The sequence below is a fragment of the Mangifera indica genome, chromosome 2 (genome assembly GCF_011075055.1).
Source record: "Mangifera indica cultivar Alphonso chromosome 2, CATAS_Mindica_2.1, whole genome shotgun sequence".
Classification (NCBI taxonomy): Eukaryota; Viridiplantae; Streptophyta; class Magnoliopsida; order Sapindales; family Anacardiaceae; genus Mangifera; species Mangifera indica.
The window spans coordinates 18693166-18713444 of record NC_058138.1 but is presented as its reverse complement, the minus strand read 5'-3'; the positions used below and the strand labels follow the sequence as shown (position 1 = coordinate 18713444).

Here is a 20279-nt window from a genome sequence, read left to right as displayed (position 1 = left end):
TTATTGAAGGAAAGTTAACTATTTAAAGATATGCAAGTGCAGTTGTTAACTTTGTTTTTGAAAAGTTAAATGTACTTGTAGTTCGAGGCCAAGCTATGGAGAATCAAAGGAAAAGGAGGAGCGACAACATGAATCAGCTATGGAGCTGGCCAAGCTTCTGATTACAAAAGATACCACGTGGAAGAATTCTTATCCTATCCGAGACCAGAGTAGGCCTAAAATACACAAATATGGTATCTCTCCAACTCTCTCAGCCGCTGAGAAGGGATGCGGAGAAGCAGCCGGGGCCGGAGGAGGACACAGTGCGGAGACTCCTTTGTTTTTAGCAACCAAGTCAGGATGTATCGAGATTGTTAAAGAAATACTAAAAACGTACCCGCAAGCAATCGAGTATATCGATGATGAAGGACGAAATATATTGCATGTAGCCATCAAGTATCGACAGTTGAAGATATTTAAGCTAGTAAAAAAAAAGGAAGGACCGTTGAGGAGGCTAGTTCGAAAGATTGACAACAATGGCAACACTATATTGCACATGACGGGGATTAAAGGAACAGATTATGTGCCTCTAAAGATGGAAGGGCCTGCATATTTTTTGCAGGAGGAATTGCTTTGGTATGAGGTACGCTTGCTTTTCTCAACTCAATGTGTATATCTGGGCTTTGCTTATTTTCGTAATAAAGGTTGATGTTTGTACGTACAGAGGGTTCAAGAAGTAGGGCAAGTCTCATATCATTTAATTCATTTTTAATTATATTTTATCCTTGTTGATTGAAGTTACTAAAATTACTTTTAAATATATTTAAACTTTCTTTCACAATGATTTTACGATTAAAAAATGATTCTTTTTATGATAAAACTAAGATGTTATGTCGTTTTGATACAAAAGATGATGAAAAATTAATTATATATTTTTTTTCACAAGATTGACTTAAGATTAAGACAACGTATAAATTATAAGTTTATCCTAGAAGAAGCCACTCTGCACGTGTTAGCTGTTGCATATATAAAGGGATCAGAATATGGAACCAATCAGCTTTATATTAATGGATCTTAAAACAAAGAACAAGATGCTGCCTTAAGATTAATCCTGCCACATAAGCCAACAATGAATTCTTCATCCAATTCTTCAAGTTCTAATTCATCAATGCAATCAAACTGTTGATTGTTCTTCTTCCTGCAAATAATTTATTGGAGGAATATAAAAATAAAATCTGCAAAGCAAGATTTTGCTTTACATATTCCTAACTTTGTGGAAATGCAGCCTGTAACAAGAAGCATCGACTTTCACATCACACCAAATCAATGGTAGATTTTCCAGCCATGTTTTTATATACACTCACGATATAGAGAATTTACCAAGAAACATACTATCAACCTTAATTTTCTCGCTTGCTTGGCTGCTGCCACTGATGGGTTCTACTGGAGACGATCGTGAAAAACATTTTATCAACTCAGAGCTCTACGATGCTCTGATGATCAGAGAAGATGAGAAGACGGTGATTGATCTCTGCAGAAAGATTCCCGATCATGCGTTGCACATATTGACAGTCCATGATGATTCATTACTGCATATCGCAACTTATTCCAAGAAAAGTGATTTGGTGATGAAGCTGCTTGAAGAATTGCCTGAACAGTATCTTGATAAAATGACCCGGCAAAATACAGCAGGAAACACTATCCTCCATGAGACTGCAACTAGTAACCATGCTCTTCCTATTGCAGATAAAGTATTAAAGAAAGCTCCTGGATTGCTGGGAATGAGAAACAATAATGGAGAGACTGCTCTCTTTCGTGCTGCACGATATGGGAAAGCTGACATTTTTAATTTTCTTTCTGGGAAAATCTGTAATTATGATCAAGCCAGTAAGCTACCGTTTCTTCAGAGGACTGATAAAACTACTGTTCTTCACATTGCTATTCTTTCTCAACACTTTGGTAAGGTTTTTTTTTTTTGGTCATTGATTTGGTTGAATGTGAAATTTGACTAGTGCTTTTAGAGATTATATTCACGATTGTGATGTAAATGAAAGGCTTGGCCCTGCAAATTGCTAAGGAATATAAGTTTCTAATTGGTGAGCAAGATGTAGATGGGATGACTAGTCTTCAGCTACTTTCAGTCAAGCCAGAAGCTTTTCATCGAAAACATGAAGATGGATTTCTAGAGAAACTCATCAATTATGGTAATGGAATATATCTTAATCATGTCTATTCATGAATTACTAATTGGTAACTTTGTTTGTCTTTGTTTTTGAAAAGTTAAATTTAGTTGCATTTTGAGTTCGAGACAAACCGTCCAAATGGAAAAGCAGCAATATGAATCAGCTATGGAACTTGCCAAGTTTTTAATTGAAAGAGACACTTCATGGGAGCTTACTTATCAAATCCAGGATCAGGGAGGCCTAAGATACACAAATATGGGCGTAGTAATATTGAAAAAGGAATCACAGAAGGGCCTTCTACAAATATCGCCGCCAGCCCAGCAGGATATAATGAAGCTGAAACTCCCCTGTTTTTAGCAACACAGTCGGGATGTCTGCAGATCGTTAAAGAAATACTTAAAACATACCCTCAAGCAGTGGAACATATCGATGATGAAGGACGAAATATCCTACATGTAGCCATCAAGTATCGCCAGTTAGAGATCTTTGAACTTGTGAAAGAAAAGGAAGCACCAATGCGACGGCTAGTACGAAAGATTGACAACAATGGAAACACAATATTGCACATGGTTGGTGTCAAAAGAAAAGATTTTGTGCCCGAAAAGATGGAAGGACCGGCTCTGGTTTTGCACGAAGAATTGCACTGGTATCAGGTAGGTATATATAACTTGAATTAATTAATAGCAGTACTGTGAATATCCATTTTGAGTAATGAGTACACATTTCATGTGATTGAATACACAAATGCTTTAAACCCTAAACCCTTCAAAATTATTTAATCACATAATAACATACATAAATATATAACAATTTGTGTATACAAGGTGGATATGCATCTCATTGACTAAGGTTTGAGATTTGTCTGAAAAGAATTTAATACGCGGGGTGTTTATGCAGCGAGTTAAGGACGTAAGTTTGCCGCATTTTTTGAATCACCAAAACAATATGAGGCTCACTGCAGAAGCCTTATTTGCTTCAGCAAATGTTGACCTTCGTCTCACATCCAAAGAATGGTTAAAGCACACAACAGAAGGGTGCTCATTGGTGGCAATTCTAATCGCCACCGTCGCCTTTGCGGCTGCATACACAGTACCAGGAGGTTCAAACGAGAGCACTGGGTATCCCGTTCTCATAAACGAGCCTTTCTTTGTGGTTTTTACCGTCTCAGACGTTCTCTCTTTAACATTCTCTTTGGCATCCGTGGTTATGTTTCTCTCGATTCTCACATCCCCATTTAGATTAGAAGACTTCAAGAACTCTCTTCCTAATAAAATGAATGTGGGCTTCACGTTTCTGTTCCTTTCTGTTTGCCTGATGATGGTGGCGTTTGCAGCAACGATTTTGCTCATGATAAAAAACAAGGAAAACTGGGCGAAAATCGTGCTTTACACTTGCTCTCTTATCCCTGTTGCCATCTTTTCTCTATCGTATTTTCCTGTGTATGTGGGAACATCAATAACGAGAGGCTGCAAATACTTGGCCAACAAGGGAAAACAGTTGATTCCTCGGAGTTTCCAGGCTCTACTGAAGGACAGCTCTCGCTTCTCCAAATCCTCATCTCCTTCCATTCCATATTGAAACTCCGCCATTGCTGTATCCATCACAAGCTCATCTTAATCATGTTATTACCCATGTATTGGTTTCAGTATCTCTTTTAGTCTTTGTTGTAATACGTGTATATTCAGAACTCTTTAGAATTACTATTACTATTATTATTATTTGATCAATGATTCATGAAACATCCAAATGTGAGAACAGTAAAAGGAGTTACACTGCAATAAATATTAATTTAAGTACTATTTCTGTTTTATTTTGGGACGATACACTTAACCAAAACTTATTGTTTACTTTAATTTCAATTTCGTCTCAGAATAATTATTGTAGAGAACAAAAACGAATTACTTTTTGATAACACAATTTTTAAGATGAATTTTTTACATGTTAAAAGAAAGTTTATGAAATTTATTGTACTGTGATGAAGAAACCAACCAATAAATATATACATATTAAATTTAAAAAAAAAAAAAAACTTCTAGCCATGGAGATCTGCAGTAACTTCATGAATCAGGATAATTAAGGATATGATACTGCTTTTGGCTTGGTTTTGAGCTTTCGGGGATTGAAGAGATTAGATTAAAGAAAATAAGAAAAAATAAACTTTTGTGGCCATTGAAAGGATAAACTTACGATTTTCTCTTTGCTATCTTTCTGAAACTCTTTTCCTCATTCTGCCATTTTTAAAGCTCTTTGGGATAAAAATACACATTTATTGGGTATTGATTCTCTAAATAAGTTCCTTGAAAGTACATTAAATTATTTTTTAAAGCAAATTTTATCAGGAGAAATGCTTTAGAAAAAATGTTCCAAAGGCACCTTTATTGAATTAGGAGATGCCCCTTTTCCATGCAACGTGAGTTACGTGATAAACGTCCTCCTCTCTCTCATCACTGTGCTGACGAATTATATTAATAGCATCGTGATGTCTACTTTCATAAATAATGGCTTATTATTTTTTATCTTTATCTTTTTCGTATATATCCCCTTATAGAGGATATCTAAAAGTATATATTATAAATTTTGACAAATCAATTAGTTTAATTAATATCTAATTTAAAATTATCTAGGTAGAAACCTAAAACAAAACACATGCCTCAAATATTACTTATCCTTATAGGCTCAATATTTCTGCCGTTATTATATTAACATAGGGATATATATGATCTAGTTTAATATGATTAACTAAATGAAATAATTTTAATTTTTAAATTAAATCAAATCAAACTGAAAAAAATACGGTTTGATTCGGTTTAGATTAAAGTTTAAACTTATCTAAATTATTTACTTCTAAAAATATATTATTTAATAAAATTAATTAAATTATAATTTTGTAATACATAATATAAACAACTAAAATAATTATAAATTATATGTAATATACATATTAAAAAATAAGTTTTACATTTAATTGTTTATTAAAAAATTATGTCGAATTTAATTCTATATATTTTAAAAAAATATAATTCATAATTTAGTTTGATTTGAAAATCATTTAAATAAATTAATCCAACCGTAATTTTTAAATAGATTAATCCATCTTACAATTTAAATTAAATTATAGACATCTTTATGTCAACATCGACTTTGAATATAAGACAAAATGCCTAATCAGACGCAAGAGCTTTCGCCATCTCTTATTTCCACTTTGCCTCATTCAACAACATTTTCATCAATTTAAAATGATCTTACACATTTTTCTTCCCCATAAAAACTCGAGTTCGTCAAATCAATTTAGAATTGATAGTTTGGTAGCATCATTGGGCATGACTGGTTTGCTTTATACCAGTGCATAGCTAGCTTTATGCTATGGAGGCCCCCCCGCTATGTCAAAAGTCTAATTCGAGCATCAATATATGCTATCGGTTTTGGATGATTAAGACATAAATTATCTTAATCTTATGTTCGTTAAACATGATTTTATGTGATTAATTATAAGTTAGCTTGTGATCGATCCCCTGCCAAAACTAACAAGTGTTCAATCAATGACATTAGCAAATGCACCATATTAATCATATCTCCTTGGTGAAATCTTTTTCCGTGGGCTTCATTTCGGTGAATATGGTATATAATTTCTCAATTAAGATAATAATAATAATAATAATAATAATAATAATAATAATACATGTACCCACAAGTCCTTAGAAAACTACATTTGAAAAGATGGCAGCCGAACTTCTTGTGTTTTCGTATCAAAGGCAATGGGCATTGGGAATGGAAGCCTTGAAAACCGAAAAACTTCTTAATGTAGAACTGTTTTCCTTTCTTATTTCGTAGAATGTAATTGTACAAGAATTACATACATAATTTAAAGTAATTTCCATGTGCTCAGTTGAGAAATACATTAGTGTTTGTCTTGGTTCCTTTAGGAATCAGTTGAGAAAATGAACTACAAAGAAGAGATTAGGTTGTGTTAGAGTTAGATTAACTTTTCAACCAAGCTTTGATAGGATCCTGCATCGTCTAGCTATTCACTAATATTGACAATGAGTCCATGTTGTTGTGGAATTAGTGTAGAAACCTTGTGCCAAGATGCAACACCCCATTCTTGTACTATATCTCTTGTAGAGGTGGATTCAAGTCAAATTGGTCCAACTCGATTGCCAACTTACTCATTTGATCTTGAAATAAGTAATCATAAATTAAACTTCAGCGCAATGAATGTTTGTGATTCTGTACCAGAAACTTCAGTGGTTACTTAGCTGTCCTGAATAAAATGCCATCTAAGTAAAAATTAAGAGGGGTTTAGCAAACAAAAGTGAATCTTCTTTAACAAAAGTTAGTGGGGGAATATATTACTTTACTAAAATTTCAAAGATAACAAGTTAAAGACGGAGCCTTTGCTAAGCTTCATCATATATTCCAAACTCTCAGAAAAGCATCCACTAACAGCTCTAGCATTCACACTGAGCTGTACGAATCACAACAAAATTGATGGAAATGAAAAAGAGAGGTCTATAAGTTGCAAGAAAATGCCAGAGTAGGGCCTCTTATATTCCAGTTGTTATACAAGCTCTAATATAAACCAAATTAAACCTCAAACTTGGCTATTTTCACTCCTGTTTCTAGCTATAACATCAAGCAAGTGATGTATTCTATCGCCAGGGATGATGATGAAAAGCATTGCATTAACTCAGAGCTTTACAAAGCTCTGATGATTGTAGAAGATGAAGAGAAGGTGATAGAATTATGCAGGAAAATCCCTGATCATGCGTTGCACATATTAACAATACATGACGACACCGTTTTACACATGGCTACTTATTCAAAGAAAGATCGTTTAGTGCTGAGGCTGCTTGATGAGTTGCCAGATTGCTATCTCCACAAAATGACCCGTCAAAATAATGCGGGAAACACTATTCTTCATGACACTGCTACTAGCAATCATGCTCTCCCTGTAGCTGATAAAGTGTTGAAGAAGGCGCCGGGTTTGCTGGGCATCCGCAACAACAATGGAGAGGCCGCACTGTTCCGGGCTGCAAGGTATGGCAAGACTGATATATTCAACTTTCTTGCTGGTAAAGTATCGGGTTATGATCAAACTAGTAAGCACCCGTTTCTTCAGAGAACTGATAAAACCAATGTTCTTCACATTGCCATTCTTTCTCAGCACTTCGGTAAGTTTCATCCTTTTCTTTCTTTTATGCCATTATTCAATATTTGTCTCTCCACATACTTTTGAGTCTTAATTGAGAATACAAAATAAGTTCCATGTTACTTTTATCTTTAATTCAAAATCAATTAACATATGTGTATTAAAAGTTTGTACATACTCTTTTTATTGTTTTCAAATGGTGGGTTTCTTGTAGAAATAAACGGTTTAAACCTAAATGCATGCCTGCAATTTCAGAATTGGCCCTGCAAATTGCGAAAGAATATAAGTCCTTAATTGTTGAACAAGATGTGGACGGAATGACTCCTCTTCAGCTTCTCTCATGCAAGCCTGAAGCTTTTAAACGCAAACACGAAGAAAGTTTTCTTAAGAAACTTAGTAAGTGCTGTAAGTATTTTACAATTTATTGAGGGAAAGTTAACTATTTAAAGGTATGCAAGTGCAGTTGTTAACTTTGTTTTTGAAAAGTTAAATGGACTTGTAGTTCGAAGCGGAGAGAATTAAAGGAAAAGGAGGAGCGACAATATGAATCAGCTATGGAGCTCGCCAAGTTTCTGATTAGAAAAGATACCACGTGGGAGGATTCTTATTCTATCCAAGACCAGAGTAGGCCTAAAATACACAGATATGGGATCTCTCCAACTCTCTTAGCTGCTGAGAAGGGAAGCGGAGAAGCGGCCGGAGCCGGAGGAGGAGACAGTGCGGAGACTCCTTTGTTTTTAGCAACCAAGTCAGGATGTATCGAGATTGTTAGAGAAATACTGAATACATACCTGCAAGCAATCGAGCATATCGATGATGAAGGACGAAATATATTGCATGTAGCCATCAAGTATCGGCAGTTAGAGATATTTGAGCTAGTAAGCAAAATGGAAGGACCGATAAGGAGGCTAGTTCGAAAGATTGACAACACTGGCAACACTATATTGCACATGACGGGGATTAAAAGAACAGATTATGTGCCTGAAAAGATGGAAGGGCCTGCATTTGTTTTGCAGGAGGAATTGCTTTGGTATGAGGTACGCTTGCTTTTCTCAACTCAACGTATATATCTGGGCTTTGCTTATTTTGGTAATAAAGGTGTTTGTATGGCAGAGGGTTCAAGAAGTGACGATATCCCATTTTATGAATCACCAGAATAATATGGGGTTGACTGCCGAGGGATTATTTGCTACTGCAAACAATGAACTTCGCATTTCATCCAAAGAATGGTTAAAGCACACAGCAGAAGGATGCTCAGTGGTGGCAGTTCTAATTGCAACCGTTGCATTTGCAGCAGCATACACGGTACCAGGAGGATCAAACGAGACAACCGGTTTTCCCGTCCTTATAAATCGACCATTTTTTGTTGTTTTCACTATATCCGACGTTCTCTCTCTCACTTTCTCTTTGGCCGCCGTGGTTACATTTCTCTCGATTCTCACATCCCCCTTTAGATTGGAAGACTTCAAGCACTCTCTGCCGAATAAAATGACACTAGGCTTCACGTTTCTGTTCCTTTCTGTTTGCCTGATGATGGTAGCATTTGCGGCAACGATTCTGCTGATGATTGAAAACAAGGAACATTGGGCGAAAATCATGCTGTACACCTGCTCTTTTGTCCCAGTTGGAATCTTTGCTTTATCGTATTTCCCTCTATACATAATAACGTCCATAACCAGAGGCTGCAAGCAATTGGGGAAGAAGGCAAGGCGGTTGATTCCTCGGAGTTTAGAAGCTTTTCTGAAGAGGATCTGCTGCTTGTCCACTGGTTCTAAAGCCCGAACCCCTGCAGGTTCTTCCATTATTCCATGAAATCCATTCCACAAGCTTCAAGTTTCTTCATTTGAAGTTAAAACGTTTAATGTTTGCTCAATGGTGATTTGTTAAAATTACAAAGTCCGCACTTCAGATTGTTTAAGCATGATTTACTTAATTTCTTGCCCCTGATTATATGTATTGTTTTATATATATATATATATATATATATAGAAAGACTTATTCCCACCCAAAGTATAGTGAAATTCTAATCTCGTATTTTTCAATTTTCAAAAACTTAAACACTTATATATAACCAAATTTTTATTAAAAATATCAGTTAAAATTAAAGGTAAAATTATCATTTATTAAAAAAATTTAAAGTTTAATTATTTTTTCTCCTCAAGTTTATAAAACTTACAATTTTTCCTATACCTAAAGTTTAAAAACTGACAAATACCCTTATAAGGTTTGTTCCTCTTCTCTTTGGGGATGATTCGTTATCTCTGATAGTCGGTTGTCCTCCCTCATTTCCTTATTTCTCTCTTCGATCACTCTCCTTTTCCTCTATAATTGTCTTCAATCGAAACAAAGACAACATATCTTTGTCTTAGTCGAAAACGACTAGAAAAGGAGGAGAGAGTGACTAGAGGGAGAGAGAACGGTTAACCGTCAGAGACGATAAATAGATGTTAGAGAGAAGAGAAACAAACCTTAAGAGAGTATTTGTCAGTTTTCAAAGTTTGGGTTGAGGAAAAATTGTAAGATTTCTAAACCTAGGGAGGAAATGTGATAAAACTTTAATTTTTAAAATTTTTTGTAAATAACAGTTTTACTTCTAACATTAACTCAAATTTTTAACATAAATTTCATTATGAGTAGATATTTGAGTTTTTAAAAGTTAGAGGATAAAAATTTGAGATTTCAGTATACCATTGGGTGTGAATAAGTTTTTTGGCCATATATAAATTTTAAAGAGTTCATATTCAGAAGGAATTTATGAATTTAATGTGTTTTAATAGAAGTAAATGAGAGGCCAAATGACTCTTTCCCACCCCTCACAATGTGATCACCTATAAAGGGTAAAAATGTCATTCCACTAAACCCTATCTATATAAACTGACTCTTGAACTCTGTCGTTTTCTCTTCGCTCTCTATTTCCTAACCCTAATCCCCAGTCTCTCATCTTTTTCCTGGCCCTGAAGAAGAAAAAATGTCGCCCAAATTTGATCCATCTTAGGTTGTGGATGTGTTCGTTCAGGTCACGGGTGGTGAGGTCCGAGCCGCCAGCTCGCTGGCTCCAAAGATTGGACTGCTCGATCTGTTCCCTAAAAAAATCAGAGAAGATATGGTCAAAGAAACTGCCAAGGAGTGGAAGGGCCTCCGTGTAACCGTCAGGCTCACCGCACAGAACCGTCAAGCTAAAGTCTCGGTGGTTCCCTCTGTAGCCCCACTTGTCATCAAGGCATTGAAGGAACCGAAGAGAGACAGGAAGAAGACGAAAAATATCGAGCATAATGGCAACATCACTCTCGATGATGTCATCGAGATTGCCAGGATTATGAGACCCAAGTTCATGGTTAAGGACCGCAGTGGGATGGTCAAGGAGATACTGGTACGTGCATCTCTGTTGGGTGTATAGTTGATGATAAGGATCCCAAGGACTTACAATAGGAGATTACTGACGGTGATATGGAGATTACCCTTTATTGAGGTCAAGTTTAACGGTTCTTTCTTATTGTTATCGTTTTGTTTTTGGTTTATGTTGGATTTTGGATAAATTTGAGGGCATTTCTTTGAATGAGGTAGAATAGATTATTTGATAACGATAGTTTTAACTGGGTTCGAGTTTATACCTATGATCTTTAATTGGTTCTTAATATCTTAGTGTTAATTGCTAATTTTGAGACAGTTATACTTAGGTCTGTGATAGTTTGTCAAATTTATAAATGCTATTGCATAGTCTCATCTCTGTTTACATTTTAGGGGTTTAAATGATATTAACACTATAATATATATCCTGTAAAAATTGTCGAGAACTCCCTCACATTGTTAAAACAAACTCTAAAGTTTAACCACGAGTGGAAAATGTCAAACTTGAGGTGGGAAAACGCCATTCAACCCTAAACCTTTATCATCAACCAATAAATTCGTGTATACAAAAAAAGTTGTTACCTGAATTTCCTCTTAATTACTTTTAAATCCAGTAAAAGTGAAAATATAAGTGAAAAATATTAACATCAATTTAACCTTTGTGGCATAACCAACCTTTCTGATTTTTGTGGTTGACAGTAAATTTACTCTACAAAATTATCTTGTGGTTGGGGATTTTGTTCATTTTGGTTTGCCAATAATGCACAGACTGTATATTTTTATTTATATCTAACCGATTGTGTCCAATCTATGCTGTTGTTAACAATATTTTTCTCTGCCACCGCTCAAGTTTTAGAGATACAGCATAATTGTCAATTGTCTGTATTGGTAGAGATGCTTAATAAAACTAGATTTGGTCCATAATTTTCTCACGGTTGATGCTTTTCAAGCCATAATCAACTCTATATAAAACCTGACTATTGATACCCTCTTCAATCAAACAGTTTCAACTCAATTCATCTCTGAAAGTTGTATCGTCTCTGAAATTTTTTTAAGTTTTTTTGCCACTGCCTTCAGTTATCGATTCTTCAATCTCTCTTTCTTAGGTAATAAAAGCAAGGAGGAAGAGAGAAAATTTCTATATATATATAAATGATGCCATTAAGAAGAAACATGGCAAGTAGAAAAATGGCAAAGGAACTGAGACATACAATGAAGCCCTGGATTGAGGTGGCTCCCCCGCTTTTTGATCATTTCCCATTGAAGTACTCAAATCCTCCTAAACTAGCGACCATAAAAGAAGAGAAAGCTGGAGAATTTGACGATGATGATGATGATGAGTAGTAAACTACTGAGACTGTTTTTTAAAAGTTAGGGCAGTCTTTTGTTTGACAATCATACTATTATTGTAAATATCCCTGTTCCAGAGAAGTATTTGAGGTGAATAGAGTCAGGCATTTATTCAATTTTCTTTTGGAGATGACATAGAATTATCAGACACAGATGGTCAGATCTATATTCTACTTATGTAATTTATACATAAGGCTATAGTTCATTTAACAGATACCCATCTACGTAAATACTGTATTCACATTTCTAATCTCGCTGTCTGCAGAGAAACTTGTTTGGATGAAAATTAGCCTGTTCTTGTAGTTTCAATGAAGGAATTCAGTATTTTAATGTTGGCAGTCTAAACAAGTAAATTATTAAACACATGATTAAGGGCTAACAGAATCATCAAATTTTAAACATACAAACAGGAGCCTACAGAGAATTCAGGAAAAAAGAAATATTTAATACTCTCTCGGACTACAAACAGAAACCATTGTAAAAAGCGTTTAATTACAGAGTTGAAATTTATCTGTTCATTGTTTAACCTCTAATTCTATAGTAAGGGCATCCATTTGATTGTCGAAATCTAGACTTAGTTAATCAGTTCATCTCTCGACTTAATCAGGTTTTACTGAAGCAACCCGAACACATAGATCTCAGAATAAATAAGTATTATCCATACATATCAAAAAGTTTACATAGCACTTAAACACAGGACGGCTTGTCAACATCGCTACAAGAAGCCCTAATAAGAATTCCTCCACCTTTTTTTGACTCTGCCGCAGTTAATATGGCCTGATTCTGCTTTTAAAACCAGAAAAGGACACCGACCACCCACGCGTCACATTAATACTAGGAGAAGAAGAAGAAAATTTCGATAAGAATTAAATATTTATTTTTCGAACGTTGATGCTTGACACGTGGTTCTTTTCCAGCCATAATCGAAACTCGAACAAACCAACAAAAACTAGACTCGCTCTCAGCCAGAAGATAAAAAAAGCTTCAGAAATGTAATTTAAGCAACAATGGAGGGGACATCAGTATCAAGACTTTAGATCTCTTTTATAATATTTGAAGATTAAATTATTAATTTATATAGTAATTAATTATAAGGTTGATGATTAAATTTGGAATTTCACATATTTTGTGTGATAGAGCCTGTCCTGAAAGACCATCCAAACTCTTATGATTTTTTTTGTCAAAAAAAAAAAGTAAAAATATAAAAATAAATAATATTGTTTTGGAACTTAAATTGACGGGCCCTGGAGTGACCGAGATGGTGCCAGCTGGCCTGTTCAATTGGTACATACATCACCCTATACAAAGCTGGTCCACATTCTGAGAGTGGCCGGTTTTTTTAAAACAATTTTCAAAGAAATTTAACATTAATTTCATTGGTTTTGACAATAAAACCATATAAATTCTTAAAGCACAATGCAATTTTAAAAGATCCAAGTGGTTAATTATGTCATATAAAAAAGACAATGAGAAAACTGTTGAGTGCGCCGTGAATCTTTCGCGTGCTGGAAACCTCTCACTTCAAAAGAGTCCATTAGTTTCGGAGTGATTTCAAACATAAATAACTATACTTTCAGGTTCAATAATTTTATAAGACTCAAAATCAATAATCTAGATATCAAACATGATCCATCCTCTATAATTTGGGACCTCTAAATCGATATCTATTCCTATTAAATTTGACCTATAGACATTTTATCATATTAATAATAAATAAATTTATACCGAATCTATAATTTGATAACGGTTTATATACAGACCAAAAATAGTCTTTAGCAATCATAGTTACCCATTCAACCAAGTGTCAGCAATTTAATTTTATCTATCAACAATACGGCTATCATATTATTCGATTATTTTATTTTATAATATTTTTTTAAAATAAAGATATAGAATTAATGTATACTTGAAGTAGTCATAAATATGCATTGATTGACATTTGTATCAATAATCAAATGGTATTAGACTAAACTTAATTCTACTGTAGTTTTAAATATTTTAGTTATCATTAATATCTGTCAGTAGACTTTTTAAAAATATCAATTCCTTTATTGGAGAGTAATGAGTCATCTATTAATTTACGATAAGTTTCGTATGTCTCTCGAAATAACTTATTACTATCATTATAACAATCTTTTCTCAAAAACTACGTAGATGAGTGTTAAATTATATCGATTTTTATACAAAATAATCCAATGACTTAAAATTAAAGTTACATGAAATATCGTATGTTGAATGATACGTTTTATAAATATTGAATTGATAGGTAAGTCTGATGAGTATGTTAACATAATATGCACTTATATGTTACATAAAATTATTAATAAACAATTTTGATGCAAATATTTTTTGATATGATTGATTGTTTGTAGCTTCAACAATATATTTTTGCACTCTCAAATCCTGAACTCAAAACACCCAGTCACACAATTGGATGTTGGCTTTCAAATAACAAGTCAAACTACACTCTGTTCATAATTGTACATTTACTCTGAAACTATGATGAGAACGAAACCAAAAGCATAACAGGTTGGACTGTCGGGAAATGAAATGAAAGGAAAATGAATGCTTAATTGGCACAGCCTATTATCTAATCATTGAAGACCTTTTATTAGTTTTAGGTTATCATCCAGATAAGTTTAACTGGAAAGCTGATTTCAGCCAACGAATGTGACAACACTTTTTCATTATATATTAATCCCATAAATGTGTGTGTGTGTGTGTTTTTTTTTTTTTAATCTGGATAATATAAGATAATGGGGGTTTAATTTAATCAATTAATCTGGATTAATGGATGGCGTGGTGGAGTTACAAGGATGGCCGATGACTTTTTTGGTTTTATATAGAAAAGAATCCTCAAGGATCTTAACCTTTAATTTTTTTTAAAGAGAGGTGGGCAGCTACATATAAATAAAGAAAAATTGTTTGTATTTTGAAAATTTTTTAAGCAATATTATATATATATATAGATATATATATTAATATTACATAGATAATATATTATTATATAATTAAATATTATTTTATCTTTAATTCAAAATTATTCAATAATATAATATCATATAATCTGTATACTTAAATTATATACAATATATATATATATATATATATATATATATATATATATATATATATATATATATAATTTTATTGAATTTTTTTTTACATAACATCATATATTTTCTAATCCTTGTCTTCAGGTTATTTCATAATACTTATACAGATAAATGCTTCAATTTGTTCTTTAGTAAAAATATGATCACAACCTTACATATTTATTAATATGGTTGCCAATACCCTATAATATATTATATATATTTTATGATATAATATAAATAAAAAATAATATATATCTTATGAAATATTTAATTAATACAATATAGTAAACGTATCGTATAATATAATACGTATTTTATAATATAATATATATTATCGATATAAATTGATATATTTTTTCTGAAAAAATGGAGACGTAGTATAGGTGTATAAAAATTTTTAAATTTTTAGAGATATTTAAAATATTTTTTAAAATAATAATGTGTTAATTAGAATTTTTTATTATTATTAATATTATATTATATTTTTTTAAAGGCATATTCTATGAGGCAATGCACATAATAAAAAAAATTTAAGTTTTGATATATGATATAATACACAATTAGATTATCGTATTTATATTTTTCTTTGTTTTCTGATGTATTATAAACTAAACTATAAAATTTTAACTTATATAGTTTATTCAAACAATTTCGATTTTGCTTAATAAAAATATAATAAGCATTATAATCAGGAAAAATCAAGAAATATGCTACAATATATATCTTTGACTTTTGTTCTTTACATTTCTAGTCAGGTCGCTCCGATTCAATTGAGATTTAAGCAAGCAAGGCTGTAATTATAGTTGATCCTTTTTGCTTCTTTTCATGTGTTCTCTTACCGTTAATCAATAGTTCACTAAACTTCTCACACGTTCTAGAGTGGTAGGTATATATAGACAATCCCACCAAATTTTCTAGTATTATTTTTTAATAACAAAAATCTTATTTAAATTTAATTATTATTTTTATAATTAAATTAATTATATTAAATAAAATAAATTTTAGGTTTAATAATTGAATTTACCACCACTAAAATACTAAAGATTTTTCCAGTGTTGTCTTTTTTGTTTTTGGGATGATTGAATAGCCGTTGCAAACATTTGCCATGTGAATTTACACTGGAACGTTTGAGTTTGGTATGAAGAAGAAACTTCTAGGAGACGTTGAGCTATAATGGTGGGACCTTCAACAAAAGATAATTAAAATCAAAGGTTATGGACGGCTCATATTTATCTGATTAATTTATGAAAATTACGTCATCATACACATACTCTATTAATAATTGTCTCTCACTCACTTCAATAAATAACCCTCTAAGGGCCTTCTCGATTCACAATTTTACACTGTGTAATCTGCAAGAGAGATTCTTTCCCTAGCTTTTTCTTTCTTGGTCATTTAGTAGTTGCAGATAAACGATGGCGAAAGACATTGAAGTGGCTGAGCAAGGGGAGTACTCAGCAAAGGATTACCATGACCCACCTCCGGCACCGTTGATCGACGCGGAAGAGTTCACCAAGTGGTCGTTTTACAGAGCTGTTATTGCTGAGTTCATTGCAACTCTGCTCTTCCTTTACATTACAGTCTTGACTGTGATTGGCTACAAGAGCCAGACTGACGAGAATTTGCACACTGATCAGTGTGGAGGAGTCGGCGTTCTTGGTATCGCTTGGGCCTTCGGTGGCATGATTTTCATTCTTGTTTACTGCACCGCTGGTATTTCTGGTGAGTTTAACTTCCAGTTCTAACACAACACTATGCTACCTTCTAAAAGAAACGAACAAAATTGACCTTTTCGTTTGGTTGCCGAGAAAACGAAAGAAATTATGGTTTTCCCTGTATTTTCTTCTATTTTACTCTTGGAGTTTTGTCTCTTTAGACAAATTCAACCATGGAAACTGTATTTTGACTGCCAAAACGTATTCTATTTCTTCTGGGTTCAAGCTTTCTGACCAGAAAAAAAAATATCTGAAATAAATAAGCTTAAAAAGATTTTCGTTTGAATTTTTCATGTTTCAGCGTAAAAATAAGCGTGTATGACTATCAATTATGTATATGTTGGTCTTAATATTCGCCGCAAAGTTGAAATATAATTTTTTCTAACTCAGTGACGAAGTATAATTGTAACTATGCACAGGAGGACACATCAACCCGGCTGTGACATTCGGGTTGTTTTTGGCTCGCAAGGTGTCACTCGTCCGGGCACTGTTGTACATGGTGGCTCAGTGCCTGGGAGCAATCTGCGGTTGTGGTTTGGTCAAGGCATTCCAGAAGGCATACTACAACAGGTATGGAGGCGGAGCCAACGAGCTCGCCGCCGGCTACAACAAGGGCACTGGATTGGGAGCTGAAATCATTGGAACATTTGTTCTTGTTTACACTGTCTTCTCCGCCACTGATCCCAAGAGGAATGCTAGAGACTCCCATGTTCCTGTAAGTAGTTCATCATATTAATTAGAAATTTCAGAATAACAAATATATATTTCGGAAAAAAAAATATTAGAACCTTTGAGAAGATAAGGGCTTTAAAGTGAAATAATAATTTTTAGCATTTTACATATTTTCAAAGTATAATATTAGTTATGCTTTTTATTTGTCAACTTGTATTTGATTTTTGTTTAGGTATTGGTCGTTTTCTTGATGACTTTGCCTCTTTTTTTCTTCCCAAGCCATTGATTTGTGGGGTGACTATACACAGTTACCACGAAGATCTTTTTTTTTAACATGAATGAAAAAGAATATAAATGTTTTTAACATTATAATCTCAGCCTATGGTATCAGATAGATTCAATGAATATATATCATATTTGATTTATCTTTTATGTATGAAAAATCAAGGTTTTGGCACCACTCCCCATTGGGTTTGCTGTGTTCATGGTTCACTTGGCCACAATCCCCATCACCGGCACCGGCATCAACCCTGCTAGGAGTTTCGGAGCTGCTGTGATTTATAACAAGGACAAAGCCTGGGATGACCAAGTAATTGTTATATTCAAATTTATTTTTCTTATAAGCCTATCATCATAATATTTATATGATACTAATATTATTGCTTCATTTTATTAATGTTCAGTGGATATTCTGGGTTGGACCCTTCATTGGAGCTGCCATTGCTGCATTCTACCACCAATACATTCTTAGAGCAGCAGCCATTAAGGCACTTGGATCCTTCAGGAGCAATGCCTAAATGAATATTCTAAGATCATGGTGTTTCTTAAAATAACATTATGAGGAGTGCAAATATGTGTTGAGAGTCCTTTAAGCCAACCTCTCTTGCCTAATTTATTGGGATTAAAGGGATAAACTAGAGGACCATTGAATTGTAGATAATTGTGCCTGTGTGTTTGGAGGGTTTATTTTGTATCCCTTTTGAATGGGTGTTGCTTTGGGGGGTACTTAAGTGGTGGTGTTATTTTATTTGTCCTTTTCTCTCTTTTTTCTTTTATTTGAAAATGGTGTATTTATGTTAATGTTCTACCCGAGTCTAGTAAATAATTCTCTCTATAGTCACAATATCCTTCTGTTACTTGAAAAATTACTATTTTAATAAATTATTATCATTATATATCCAAAATTTAAGCTTACTTAGCCATCACTATAAGATAATTATCGCTTAAGAAAATGTGTTTTATGGTAAAGTTTGTTGATACGTCCTTTCAGTTGAAAATGACTAATTGAATGAATACAAAACAAACACACAAATATGCTTGTGGCGAGAAGAAGAGATGACGACACAAAACGAAACCCTCAAAACAGAAGCTTGAAATAAGCTAATTGTATTTCATAGAATTGGGTTTTCAAATCTATGTGCTAGTTAAAAAATGGCCTCATTCTAGGCATTCTTGTCCTCTTTATAAGCAATATTTGTAAAGAGGGCATCGATCAGAGGGCTCATTATTATGACCAAATGAGAATAGATGAGTTGGCTTTGTAGTGGTGGTTCTCAAAACAGAGATGATGCAAAATTGATTTTTTATCAAATACTATAGAGTTGGTAAGGAGGACAAAAGAAAAACAATAAGTTAAGCTTATAGAGCCTTGAGATTCCTTGCTTTATAAAAGGTGGAAATAATGAGTAGAATTATCTACCTTATCTTGTCCTTAACTTATGGCTTCCAGGTCATTTTCCTGAGGCTGGGTGGGTGAGGTTTAGCTCTTTGATGATGCATATTTTGGCTTAAATTAATAGAGAAGGTAATGGCTTTGTCATAAGATAGAAGATATGCTTGGCTATTCATGTTTCTCTTATCTCTTTGTAAGAATCAATCTTATGCACAAAGTAATATTCCAACCCATCAAATTATGAAAATTTGTTTTATTCTGGCTCCTTGATTAACAAGAGGAAAATCATATCAAGCATGTTGATTTGACACTTCCTCTTCTTTCTAATTTCATGTTCTGTAATTATGGATTTAGTGATCTTATCAAATTCCCAGATATCCTAATTTTACTTTACATTGAGTTAATTTGCATTATTGTGTCTCTATCTTTTCTTTTTGGTTGAACATCCTTGTTTAACCTTTGATCTAAACAGCTATATCCAATTAGAAGTTATAAAAAATCCATAATAATTAGTTGAGAACTAAAATTATATATATAAATAAATTATACAAATTTATCTGGACAAACTAAGATAACAGTTTGTGATTGAAATTGTTTAGTTTTTTTTTTTACTTCAAAATTATTAATCAAATACTATTATTTCAGTTTTTATAATTTATTTGTATATATAATATTACTTTTCACTGCAATATAATAGTGAAGGGCATGGAATCAATCCTGTATCTAAAGTTCAGTCAGCACTGAAATTCTTGAGAAATGTTACAGTACATTTCATGACTTTTTTGCCACAAACAATCCTTATTCTTGAACTCCTTAAGGTCAAAAAGCTTGATTAATTATAGCTTGTGTTTGCCATTAATACAATTCTTTGTTCCCTTGTCAACATCCATGGCCCCGTTTTGTTTTCCATCCTCACAATAATAATAAAACTAGACTTTAAAGGAGTAAACATCTGGCTCCTAATCCCCACCAAGTTAATGAAGAACTTCTTGGTCACAATTGGGAGAACTATACTTCTGCACTTTCTATGTCCTTAGGGGTATGGAAAAAATTTAGAAAATATATATTAAAACGAATAAAAACAAAGTTTCTAGAACCAACAATCAGTTTTTG

General features: G+C 33.2%; 3 protein-coding genes and 1 pseudogene across 5 annotated transcripts; all 4 read left to right on the top strand.

The window, feature by feature from the left end:
• Positions 1-1361: 1361 nt before the first annotated feature.
• LOC123209349 (ankyrin repeat-containing protein ITN1-like) lies at positions 1362-3909 on the top strand. 2 transcript variants are annotated; one of them, XM_044627353.1, is made up of 4 exons: positions 1362-1938; positions 2034-2183; positions 2260-2815; positions 3060-3909. In XM_044627353.1, the coding sequence occupies exons 1-3, from the start codon at positions 1413-1415 to the stop codon at positions 2517-2519; spliced, it is 936 nt and encodes a 311-aa protein (XP_044483288.1). In that variant the 5' UTR covers positions 1362-1412; the 3' UTR covers positions 2520-2815; positions 3060-3909. The 2 variants fall into 2 exon arrangements, with proteins under 2 accessions (XP_044483288.1, XP_044483287.1); XM_044627352.1 differs by lacking the exon at positions 1362-1938 and having other exon boundaries at positions 1947-2183.
• A 2809-nt stretch (positions 3910-6718) lies between these two features.
• Positions 6719-9320, top strand: LOC123209348 (ankyrin repeat-containing protein ITN1-like). 2 transcript variants are annotated; one of them, XM_044627350.1, is made up of 4 exons: positions 6719-7333; positions 7567-7716; positions 7798-8348; positions 8425-9320. In XM_044627350.1, exons 1-4 carry the CDS (start codon positions 6805-6807, stop codon positions 9121-9123), a joined length of 1929 nt encoding a protein of 642 aa, XP_044483285.1. In that variant the 5' UTR covers positions 6719-6804; the 3' UTR covers positions 9124-9320. The 2 variants fall into 2 exon arrangements, with proteins under 2 accessions (XP_044483285.1, XP_044483286.1); XM_044627351.1 differs by having other exon boundaries at positions 7567-7707; positions 8425-9319.
• A 776-nt stretch (positions 9321-10096) lies between these two features.
• Positions 10097-12295, top strand: LOC123209350 (annotated as a pseudogene).
• A 4115-nt stretch (positions 12296-16410) lies between these two features.
• LOC123209488 (aquaporin PIP2-7) lies at positions 16411-18615 on the top strand. The gene is made up of 4 exons (XM_044627562.1): positions 16411-16829; positions 17242-17537; positions 17943-18083; positions 18178-18615. Exons 1-4 carry the CDS (start codon positions 16523-16525, stop codon positions 18289-18291), a joined length of 858 nt encoding a protein of 285 aa, XP_044483497.1. The 5' UTR covers positions 16411-16522; the 3' UTR covers positions 18292-18615.
• Positions 18616-20279: the final 1664 nt, after the last annotated feature.

Bases quoted from the DNA above. Each gene is read 5' to 3' on its own strand.
- LOC123209348 (XM_044627350.1), top strand. From the start codon at position 6,805: ATGTATTCTATCGCCAGGGATGATGATGAAAAGCATTGCATTAACTCA. The intron at 7,717-7,797 runs GTAAGTATTTTA...GTTTTTGAAAAG, and splicing joins TAAGAAACTTAGTAAGTGCT to TTAAATGGACTTGTAGTTCG. The intron at 8,349-8,424 runs GTACGCTTGCTT...TTTGTATGGCAG, and splicing joins AGGAATTGCTTTGGTATGAG to AGGGTTCAAGAAGTGACGAT.
- LOC123209488 (XM_044627562.1), top strand. From the start codon at position 16,523: ATGGCGAAAGACATTGAAGTGGCTGAGCAAGGGGAGTACTCAGCAAAG. The intron at 16,830-17,241 runs GTGAGTTTAACT...AACTATGCACAG, and splicing joins CTGCACCGCTGGTATTTCTG to GAGGACACATCAACCCGGCT. The intron at 18,084-18,177 runs GTAATTGTTATA...ATTAATGTTCAG, and splicing joins ACAAAGCCTGGGATGACCAA to TGGATATTCTGGGTTGGACC.
- LOC123209349 (XM_044627352.1), top strand. From the start codon at position 2,366: ATGGGAGCTTACTTATCAAATCCAGGATCAGGGAGGCCTAAGATACAC. The intron at 2,816-3,059 runs GTAGGTATATAT...GTGTTTATGCAG, and splicing joins AAGAATTGCACTGGTATCAG to CGAGTTAAGGACGTAAGTTT.